General features: G+C 39.8%; 1 protein-coding gene across 9 annotated transcripts in view; it reads right to left on the bottom strand.

Moving 5' to 3' along the window:
• Positions 1-12,266, bottom strand: part of LOC122540691 (protein Aster-B-like) — a 640,121-nt gene that overhangs the window by 72,261 nt on the left and 555,594 nt on the right. For 7 of the 9 annotated variants that reach the window (XM_043676778.1, XM_043676779.1, XM_043676776.1 and 4 more), the window contains one exon: positions 11,454-11,477. The exons of the other annotated variants lie outside the window; for them this stretch is intronic. In XM_043676778.1, coding sequence (XP_043532713.1) covers positions 11,454-11,477 — 24 coding nt within the window. The remainder of the gene's footprint in view (positions 1-11,453; positions 11,478-12,266) is intronic. 9 annotated transcript variants of the gene reach the window in all.

Raw genomic sequence — 12,266 nt, 5'->3', positions numbered from 1 at the left:
ACTTAGTGCCAATCTCTTGCATCTCTCCCATACCCTCGCACACTATTTCTGTCCAAATAATCGTCCAATGCCATCTTGAATCTGCATGCACCACATTTTCATGCAGTGCATTCCACACCTTAACAACGCGTTGTATGGAGCAGTTTTTTGCTCATCACACTTGCTTCTTTTGCACATCACTTTCAATCTATACTCTCTTGTCTTTGTATCTTTTATGAGTGGGAACAGTTTCTCTCTATCTAACCAGCCTGCTAATGATTTTGAACACCTCTGTCAGATCTCTTTCTATCCTTCTTCCCTCCATGGTGAACAGTCGCAACTTCTTCAATTTGTCCTCACAACTTATGTTTCTCAGTCCTAGAATTATTCTTGTAAGTCACATCTGCAGTCTCTCCAATGCATTCACATCTTTCCTATAATGTGGTGCCCATAATTTTATATACTACTCCAGCTGAGGCCTAACAAATGACTTATACAAGTTCAATATCACTTCCTTGCTGTTATATTACATACCCCTATCAGTAAAGCCCAGGATTTTGTATGCTTTATTAATCGCTCTCAACACCTGCCACATTAATGTTCTATGCACATAAATACTGAGGTCTCTCTGCTCAGCACCACCTTTAGAATCAAACTCCTGTTTTATGTTGCCTGTCATTGTTCTTCTTCCAACATGCAACACCTCACACTTCCCCACTTTGAACCTCTGGCCACTCCACCAACTTGTCAATGTCTAAAATTCCACACTGTTCTCCTCATAGTTTACAATTCTTCCAAATGTCAAGTTTCCTGCAAACTGTCCCCTGCACACCAAACCAGATCAATTGTATGTCAGGAAAACCAAGGATCCTAATACTGACCCCTGAGGAACCTAACTACAAACATTGCTCCAGTCCACAAAATATCCTTTAATCAGTACCCAGTTTCCTATCACTCAGCCAATTTTGTATCTACTGTTCCTTTTATATCATGTGCTATAACTTTCCTCAAGTCTGTTCTGTCAAACACTATATCAAACACTATATTTAACAAATCCACGTACAGACCAAATCAACACTGTTACCCTCATTGAACCTTTCAGGTTACTTCTTCATAATAACTCTAGCAAGTTGCTGAACATGATTTGCCTTCAGAAATCTACTGTGACTCTTCATAATTGACCCACCATTTTCCATGTGATTACTAATTCAAATAACTGTATCTGGAAGCTTCCCCATGACTGAAGTTAAACTGATTGGTCTGCATTTGCTGAGATCATCCTGAAAAACGTTCTTGACCAAGGACGTACATTTGTGATTCTCCAGTATTCTGACACCTTACCCACCAATCCAGGGAAGTTTGAAAGTGCCCCCACAATTTCTACCCTTACTTGCTTCAAAATCCTTGGATGTATTGTAGCCGGTCATAGTGCCTTGTTAACAAGACTTCTTCCTTACTAGTTTTGAACTCCCTAGCGGCAGTTTCCTCCTCTGTTACCATTGCCATTACCTTTATGTCCTTGTTCCAAGTTTCTCTAGATTAAACAGTACCATTAGTAAGATGATGATAATCAAACACTCCTCCAGTTACTTCTAAAAGAGGGAGTAGCACAGCCCTTTCTTTTCTTTTAAGATTAAATCCTCAAAGAATTTCAGAGTAAAGATGCTAAGGTTTTGATGAAATCATGAATAGGCAGGAAGTTAATTACTGCTGCATCCCAGCTTTTGACCGGTTCCTGTAGCCACAGTATCATACAGTTGCTCTAGTTAAAAATTCTGGTCCATAGTAACCATCCACACTCCAAGCTGTTGATTGTGGTGAATTTGGTGATAGTTGTGCCATTGAATATCAAGAGGTGGTGGTGGTTAGATTCTCTTGCTACAAATGGTCAAATCCTAGCACTTTGCTGATGTGCATGTTACTTGTCACTTAGTATCCCAAGCCTGTATTTTGTCCAACTGTTGCTGCTCTATCTCAGCAAGTTGCCGAATGTATATTCTTCTTTCACAATATTAATTTTTATTATTCCAGTTCTAAATCCATTCCTGGATTTCATTCTACTAAATGCATAAAGCAATTCTCTAATTTGTGCTGCACGCTGCCTACAGGAGGCAACACTTCCTGTGAATTGCTTAAATGTTTCTTTGTGCATAGACCCAAAGCTTAGATTTCAACTCAGAAAATGCTGAAATTAAAAAGAGCACCTTCGATTTATATTAACTTTCAGCTGCTGTCTTTATCCAACTGTGAACAAAACCTGATATGGCTACTTGAGCAGAAAATCCCAACATCAGGACATGTTGAAAAATCAGCTCATTGTTTTATTTCTACTCAACACTTGAAAAATCTTTTTTCTTTAATTCAAAGAAATAAGTGTTGACTTTTACTTCAGCTTCCCTCAAATACTGTAATTAAGTCATGCCAAGTGGTCTCATTCTGTAAAAAAAAGCAGAAACACTCAGCAAGTCGCAAAGTTACAAGCAGAAAACTATGTAAGTTAACAATTCAACTGTGAACTGTTTGGTGGGCACAACATAGATTATGATGTTAGGATAGTACTACATGGTTTAATACTGCTAGCAGCTAATCGTTTCTTACCCCTAAATCAGCACACACAGATGGAAATATTTTATTTTTTCTGGCAATTCATATACACAACTAAAAAGTTTATTACAATCCCAACTGAATTTGAGTAGATTCAAACTCCAAGTAGATATATCTTATTCTTGGAACTCACCATTACCAGTTGAATCAAACAATTTTTTTTCAACTCATTTCAAATTCCTTATGGAGACTGCAATTCAAACAACTTAGTGACGGCTGTCAAGCTTGATCTTGCCAACTTTACGCTAGATTCACAGGATTTCAAAAACATTCTAAGAAGTCACTTAATTTGTCAGCACTATGTTCCCTACCCCAGTAATGAACTCACATGTGCAGACACATCTGGCCATTGACTGGGCTAATGGTGAATTTTTCACGAGTAAATATCAATTCCTGTGTGCACAAAGATTTCATTAAAAACCTGTCAAAACACTTACAAAGTTAGTACTGTGATCTGTAGTAAACCTTTAGTTTATTGTAACAGTGACATATTCTAAAGTAGATTTATAAAAAAGCTAAAGATCATGGAATTTTAAGTGTAATTGAGTTGTGTCCATTATCACAGGATGCTGGAGTAATAATCTAATACACTGGTTTCATATCTCATCATGTTGAAACATCCCATCCTCATAAATGTGAGCACAACCCTGATTAGAAATGCAATTCACACCAATTGTGTCCATTAGTTAGTGTGCAGCACATTGCATCCAGATACATGGGTGCATGTGATAACACTGATCCAACGCTAACCACTTGGCCCGCAGAGACAACCCATCAATTGAAGCTGATTTTAGGTCTCTTTATTCTTCCCGTTTGGGAAGTCATGTTGTGGCTGTACAGGACATTTATTAGGCCACTTTTGGAACATTGTGTCCAATTCTGGTCTCCTTACTATCGGAAGGATGTTGGGAAACATGAAAGGATTCAGAAAAGATTTACAAGAATGTTGCCAATGTTGAATGATTTGAGCTACAGGGAGAGGTTGAATAGGTTAGGGCTGTTTTCCCTGGAGCGTCGGAGGCTGAGGGGTGACCTTATAGAGGTTTATAAAATCATGAGGGGCATGGCTAGGAAAATTAACAAGGTATTTTTCCCAGGGTGGGTGAGTCCAGAACGAGAGGGCATAGGTTTAGATATAAAAGAGACCTAAGGGGCAACTTTTTCACGCAGAGGGTGGTGGATGTGTGGAATGGGCTGCCAGAGGAAGTGGTGGAGGCTAGTGCAATTACAACATTTAAAAGGCATATGGATGGGTATATGAGCAGGAAGGGTTTGGAGGGGTATGGACCGGGTGCTGGCAGGTGGGATCAGATTGGGTTAGGATATCTGTTCGGCATGGACGAGTTGGAGCGAAGGGTCTGTTTCCGTGCTGTATATGCTCTATGACTTGATACATTTACTTCAGGCTAGAATACAAAAACAGGATGCATTGCTGCAGCTGGAAAAGGCTCTGGGCAGACTACATTTGGAAAATTGTGAGCAGTTTTGGGTCCTATATTGAAGGAAGGATGTGCTGATCTTGGGGAAATGGGGAATCAAAAAGAAGTTGACAAGAATGTTCCCAGGGATGAGGGTCTTGTCATGTGACGAATGGTTGAGGACTCTAAATTCCATCAAATGCAGAACCGTAGGGATGAGGGAGGACCTCATTGAGAGGCCTAGATGGAGTGGACGTCGGGAAGACGATCTCATTTGTAGGATAGACTGGGAACCAAGGGCCTCAGAATGAGAGAACAACCCTTAGGAACTGCAGGAGGAATTTCTTCAGCCAGAGGATGGTGAATCTGTGGAATTCATTGCTGCAGAGGTTGTGGAAGCCAAGTGATTGAGTGCATTTAAGATAGAGATAGATACACTTTTGATTAGTAAGAGTATCAAAGGGAACAGGGAGAAGAGAAGGTTGGAAAAGCAAATCAGCCTTGGTCAGATGGTAAGGCAGACTCACGAGTCACACAACATAGAAACAGATCTTTCAGTCCAACCAGTCCATGCTGACCAAATTCCCAAACTAAACTAGTCCCAGTTGCCTGTGTTTGGCCCACATCCCTCCAAACATTTCCTATTCCTGTAAGTATTCAAATGTTGAAACTGTACCTGCATCTACCACTTCATCTGGCAGTTTGTTGTACACATGAACCACTCTCAATGTAAATAAGTTACCTCTAATGTCCCTTTTAAATCTTTCTTCTCCTCACCTTTTGAACAGTTCTTTTCATTTTGAACTTCCTCACCTGAAGGAAAAGACTCTTGCCATTCACCTTATCCACTGCCCTCATGATTTTATAACTCTCTATAAGGTTACTTCTCAAACTCCAACACTCCAGTGAAAATAGTCCCAGCCTCTCCTCCCTACTTTTATAACTCAAACCTGCCATTCTCAGCAACATCCTGATACATCTTTTCTGAACCGTCTTCAATTTAATAACATCTTTCCTGTTGCTGAGCGACCAGAACTGCACATAGTGCACCAGAAGAGGCTTCATGAATACCAAATAGCTCAATACTGTTTGTAAGTCTTCTAGTTGCATGGTTTATTGGCACACTCAAGCCTGATGAGATATTGCAACAACAAGTGGCAGAGATACAATTTTTTAACCGTAAATTCAAATAAAATCCACACTAATAATTTTAAGACCATAAGACATAGGAGCGAAAGTAAGGCCATTCGGCCCATCGAGTTCATTCCGCCATTCAATCATGGCTGATGGGCATTTCAACTCCGCTTACCCGCATTCTCCCCGTAGCCCTTAATTCCTTGTGACATCAAGAATTTATCAATTTCTGCCTTGAAGACATTTAGCGTCCCAGCCTCCACTGCACTCCGCGGCAATGAATTCCACAGGCCCACCACTCTCTGGCTGAAGAAATGTCTCCGTATTTCTGTTCTGAATTTACCCCCTCTAATTCTAAGGCTGTGTCCACGGGTCCTAGTCTCCTCGCCTAACGGAAACAATTTCCTAGCGTCCACCCTTTGAAAAAAATGAAGTGTTTTTTGCTCGATGCAAAAGATAACAACTTATTTATTTATCTCTACCCTTTGTGATGAATCACAGATAGACCCCGATTTGAAACAATCCTTCAAGCAATTGCCAATACTGTTACAGCATGAGAGAGAGATGTTAATGTCGCTTGATTACTGCAGTATAACATTCGAAACATGCTTCACAGGTATGCTATCAAATAAAATTTGACACTTAGCCATGTAAGATTTGAACATAAGACCATGAGATAAAGATATTTCAGAGGGAATTGGAAAGCTGTGGTCGGGGAGTGATGTTGGGGGCCGGAGGTGGCGTTGGACAGGGTTGGGGCCGCGGGCGGCATTGGAGTCAGGGGGCGGTGTAGTCGGCCGGGGGCAGCGTTGGGGGCCAGGGGCGGTGTTGGACGGTGTTGGGGGTGGGGGCTCGCACTCTGTGTGCTGCTGCAGTCTCCTGAACAGGGAGCAGATTTTAAAAACTCCGAGCCCAAGAGGAAAGGCATTTAATCAATTAACCCAATAATCGATTATCCGAACATCGATTATTGGGTTTCGCCCATTTCATTCGGATAATCGAGGTTCCCCTACTGCAAAGTGAATGTCAATGTTGTTTACAAAATCTGAGAAAATTGAATCAATGAACATTCATAGGAACATGTGAGGGATCTCATAACAAATAAGGTTATATTGTATAGCCAATAGCTGTTTGAGGACAAATTTGAGCCCACTTCAGAGTACAAAACTTCAGCTACTAGGATCTGCTGCTGTAATCCACAATTTTGTGTATTGTATTTTTTTCAACTAGTTTGGAATGCTTTTACTGAAATGAGAAAAGTGTTACTGGAATTTTCAACTTTAAAGCATCTTTTCTGTCAACCAGAAAATAAAGAATGTGCCTTTATCCCTCATGAATTCTTCTGAGATTTTAGCTTATTGGTGAATACTGTAATTCTTAAAACTTTGTTGGCCAGTTTTTGTTACATTCAAGGTCAGCATATATGAAGAATTGTCATTACTTTTTCACTGACACCTGACAATATGGCATCATCACTGAGACTAACTGGTTATGATAATGTCCAACAGGAAGGAGTAAAATAATCAACTGTTTTAGAAATAACCGGATACTGTGTGATATGAATGTATACAGATCTGAAATAGTATTTTTAAGGTAATTACTAAGTGTGCTCATAGTTAGGTACACAAGCTGGAAAATTCTGTAAAAGGAGCTTTTCCAATCTCCATGATTCTTCAGTTTAATAGGAGAAGTAAGCTCTTAATAGTGCAAAAATCCAGAAATGAAGCATGCTGCAGCCGCAGCTGCTCAGAACTTAGTGGATGGTTAATCACTGATCAGTCAGTGCCATGGAAAGTCATCATTGCAGTGTGCAAACACCATGACTGGATATAGCTTAGTCAGAATTTCAATTCAATGTCTTTTGCAATTGAAACCACATCTCAAAAATTGAAAAATGTTTCAAATATCCCTTTTGTTAATTTATTAGAGAACTGAACCCCAGATCTTCTGCTTTCTGGCTTGACGGATACTGAACATAGACCCAAATGTACAAGTTGGAAGTCCTGGCACAGTGACTCTACCTAGGGAGTTTCAACTTCCAATGGATAATTCCCAAGCTCCTTGGAATACTACATGAATGACTCCAACCCTGAGTTCAAGTCAGAGACTTAGGAGAAATCTGACTCATTAAGCCAAGAAATATTAAACAAACTAAAACCATGTCTAACTCTGGACTATCAACAATCGAACCAATCACTCATGTTGACCCTTAACCCTCCATCTTTTCCCTTGACTCTGACACAACCTGACTGTCAATTCTCACACAGCATCTGATTATCCCTGACCCACACTCACCTCTGTTGCTTTGTCTGAGGATTACTGCACTTATTGATTTAGAAGTATCTCATATTTGAAAATGAGCCAAATACAGAGAAAGGTAAGTCGGCAATTTTGCATCTAGTCAATATTGGAAAAAGGTGTTCTGGCAATGACTGGAAAATGTGGGACTTAAAAATGGTTTAAAATAACACAACCTAATCTAACAGCAAAGAGGAACAATGAAGTATTAGGCACATTTTTTGCAGTGGCTGAACACAACTTTTCGGTTCTCATTTCTGATTCATTGTCCATGGATATGGAGGAACACGACTGGAGAGCAATCAGTGTTAACAATCACTAGTCATCTGCAGCTGAATAAACCAAAACCCCAAACAAAGACAATTATAAAGCCCTGTTACTGGTGCTTTGGCCAATATTGAACACACAGTTGCCCATTTGTGAATGCAGAGTGTACAGGTACACTGTAATTAGGGTCAGCTTACCAAAACATACTAGAGGAAGGAACATGGAGAAGGGATATGTAGGTTAAGTGCATTAGTCAGGGTAAATGTAGGATAATAGGGGAGGGGAATGGGTCTGGGTAGGGTACTCTTCGGAGGGGTTGGTGTGGACTTGTCAGGAAGGGCCTGTTTCCACACTGTAGGGATTCTATGATTCTATAAAATGCAGTTGGAGACAATGGCAATCATCACAAACAGTTATTGAAAATCCAGCAGAGTAACTGGGATCTGTTGAAATTCATCCAATAAGAAACACAAGGGTGCTCAATAAATATTTACAGGCATCCACATCCACATAATATCGGATGGAGTGGACAAGGAGGTTGACATAGGGACATCTGTTGGTTATTTGGATTTAGAGTCGGAGACTTAGGAGAGATCTGATTCATTTACCCAACAAACACTGAACAAACTAGAACTATGTCTAACCGGAGCATCAACACAACTGACCCCCAGTCAATCACTTACACTGACCAGAATCCTTTGACCCTTTGAAAGAAAACAAGCCAGACAAAAAAAGGAGTTATGATAGGGGTGGAGTAAGAGAAGTAATTGAATCAAAGGGTGGTGGTCACCAAACTGTTGCAAAAATGTGATCATCACATACATTGAGTCAAGACAATTGGCAGCAGAACGGTTACATTTGTACTTGAAATCATGCTTTACCATCAGTGGGTCTCGAGGATGATGGGAGTTGGTTAGAATAAAAAGAGGCTAATGATTGGGCAGTTGGGATACAATGAGATACTAATAGTCATTCCAATGCAAGTTCATTTTAATAGAATCCCTACAGTATGGAAGCAGACCATTCAGCCCATCAAGGCTACACCACTCCTCTGAAGAGCAACCCACCAAGACCCACCTGCCTACCCTATCTCTGTAACCCTGCATTTCTCATGATTCACCTACCTTTTCTAAACATCCCTGGACACTATGGGCAAAGCAGCATTGCCAATCCTGCACATTTCTGAACTGTGACAGGAAACCAGAGCACCTGAAGGAAACCCATGCAGATATGTGGAGAATGTGCAAACCTCTTGCAGACAGTTTCTCAAGGATGGAATCAAACTTGGGTTTCTGGCAATGTTAGACAACAGTGCTAACCACTGAGCTACCGTGCCACCCTAAGTTGTGCCTAAAACTAGTTCAGAACTGACACAGACTGATATGTGATGAAAGGGACCATTCAATTGAAAGTCAAGGATAAAATAAGTTCTTGCCAGAAAACAATTTTGCTCAGTTTCAGGCCAGGGCAGGTCAAGGTCCTTCCCCAAATTCTGAAAGTTGGAGTCCTTTTATTAATATGGAACCAGTGACTAGATTTGTAAACAAACAGTAGACAAGAGATGCAAATAAATTGTGTGGAATTGTGAATATGGTGCAATATTTTCATGAAAAGGAGCATAATAGCACACTCTTGTGGCCATTTGTACATTCGTATATAACTGAATAAACTGGACTTTGTTCAGTATTGACTCTCCATAGTGTTAAACACAATTACGTCTGTCCTAAAAAGATCTCATTGATACCACTGGTATTATTCCCCCACTAGTACTCAGTAAGTTTTACATACTTTTCCTTGGAGTACATTTCTAACCACATTCACTTTTCAATGTCCCTATTATTAACATGTGAAGTGACCAAACACTACTGAGAAAAGCAGAAAAATAATTCCACTTTGCAGAGTGCTGCTCTTTCATTTAAATTTGCGCTATCTGGTAGCTTGATTTAGAAATAACTACTTTCCGACAAGTGCAGCTGACTGTATTGATGAACAGGTGACTCCGCTACTTGCAGCTGTTGGGCATGAAGTGGTACTCACCACTTCGTAATTCGAACAATTCATCTCCAATTCATACGAACTTCAAATCATGAATTCAAAGTAGCCTGAGTATTAGAAATTTCTACAGCCATCACAGGAATATGTGGTTTGCTAGCCACAGATAGATTAACAACAGAGTTAAAACAGAGTTAAGTAACTTTTTTTAGGTTTTCATGTGAGTATTAGAATGTAAGGGCAGTCAAGCTGGAAGCATAATGTTTAAACATCAGCGAATCCCAGACTCCAATGGGGAACTAAACTAGCTGTGAAAAAGATTCTTCATGCTTTGTGGTTTAGATTAAGCATGCAATTTTTGTGATACTCCTTAACATACTGATGCCAATCATTCCCATTTGACATAGTCAGCATTTTGGATTCAGCATTCAGTAGCTTGTCTGTGGCCTCTACGGTCCTGACCATGGCTCACAAAGTTGATTGTGAAAAGACTAATCTGCAAGGCAGGATGGTGAAGATTCTTTTCAGTAGCTTAGAAGCAATGGTTAGGGGTAGGGAGTAAGGTAGGCTGTGGTTGTCATGCCAGTATGAACTCAGGTGGTGGGGAGGAGAAGACCAATAGCAACAAGTGAGAACATCAGAAGTAAGTATATGATAGCTGACAGGACAAAAGAAGAAAAGTGTTGTGTGTTATAGGCAGCTATTTCACTGCATTCGATTATTGGCTCCAAGAAACAAAAGTGGAGTGTTAGTGAGTTCTGAGATACAGTGAAGCCATGTGGTGAGGTGTTGAAGACAGAGAAAAGGTCGGCAGTGAACTGGGTGAGGAGGGCGAAGAATGCTTTCATGTCACTATGACAATCATATGAACAATTGTAAAGCAACTTGTCAATTCAGCAACAGTGAACACTAAATCATACAACTAAAACAAAATTATCCACAGGAATAAAGGAACACCACAGTAAAAGCCACAATCATCCACAAAAGCTATTTTATATGCATATATAAAGTTATGACAAAAGTTTCATGTTGTGTATCAGTTGTTAATGATATAGTATGCAACACACTACAAAATCAACTAAATTGTGTGTATATGGAGTATAATTGAATGAGTATAATTTTATAAATAGACCAACTTATGACTGACAATTACTGTGATATGATGACTACCATCTGATAAAGGCCCTTTCAAAGTCAGGCATTAATTAGCTTCCTAATAATGCAATGGAAAATAACAACTGTAAAACAATAACAGGCCTTTAAAATCATTGTTACTTTGCTTTAGAACTGGAACATATTTTTGTTATATAATTCTCTGAATTAGTTGACAGCATTGTTGAATACTGCAGAAGAGCAATATTCTTTCCCAGTCTTCAATCAATGATATTCCAGCTTTGCTTTCAATTATCATCAGCGCTTCGTTTATCGTATTACAAATGCAGTACATGATGGAATATGAATAAATTAGTGTTGATTATGTGAAGGGAATAATACTTAATCTCTAGCATCGCATCACATTATAAAGTAGTTGAGTTCAACTCAGCATATGTGATGTCATCTGAACTAAAGCATTTTCTCACAAACAATTCAGACACTGTCACTTCCAAAACAACAGAAGCAACACATTTATAAATTTGAAGGGAAAACAATCATATGAAGCTCTCCATGATATTTATGAGCATTATAATAATGTTTTTTTTCCCATTATGCAAGAATGCATAGCCTTAATGCAACATGAATAGAAAAAGAGATGATGCTTACTCTCATGATGTGCTGTCTTTCATGCTAACGGAACATGTTATAGGAGAGAAAAGAAAGGAAACATAAGATAGATATGGTTTCACAATAATACAGCATAACTCAAACTAAGAACAAAGTCTAGATAGATTTTAAAAGGAGCAAAAAATAACAAAACTGCACTAAAAAAATTGCAAATGGAGATAGCAAACAATCAGAGAGAGCATACTCAAAGAAATGCAGATTTGAGGGAAAAGCTTATTATATGTCACTTAGAGTCATAGTCATAGAGATGTACAGCATGGAAACAGACCCTTCGGTTCATGCTGACCAGATATCTCAATCCAATCTAGTCCCACCTGCCAGCACCTGGCCCATATCCCTCCAAACCCTTCCTATTCATATACCCATCCAAATGCAATTGTACCAGCCTCCACCACATCCTCTGGCAGCTCATTACATACACGTACCACCCTCTGCGTGAAAAAGTTGCCCCTTAGGTCTCTTTTATATCTTTTCCCTCTCACCCTAAACCTATGCCCTCTAGTTCTGGACTCCCCGACCCCAGGGAAAAGACTTTGCCTATTTATTCTATCCATGCCCCGCATAATTTTGTAAACCTCTATAAGGTCACCCTCAGTCTCCGATGCTCCAGGGAAAACAGCCCCAGCCTGTTCAGCCTCTCCCTATAGCTCAAATCCTCCAACCCTGGCAACATCCTTGTAAATCTTTACTGAACCCTTTCAAGTTTCACAACATCTTTCCGATAGGAAGGAGACCAGAATTGCACGCAATATTCCAACAGTGGCCTAACCAATGTCCTGTACAGCCGCAACA

This window comes from Chiloscyllium plagiosum, chromosome 35 (genome assembly GCF_004010195.1).
Source record: "Chiloscyllium plagiosum isolate BGI_BamShark_2017 chromosome 35, ASM401019v2, whole genome shotgun sequence".
Taxonomy (NCBI): Eukaryota; Metazoa; Chordata; class Chondrichthyes; order Orectolobiformes; family Hemiscylliidae; genus Chiloscyllium; species Chiloscyllium plagiosum.
Note: the sequence above shows the minus strand (reverse complement) of the source record. Positions and strands in the feature narration are given on the sequence as shown.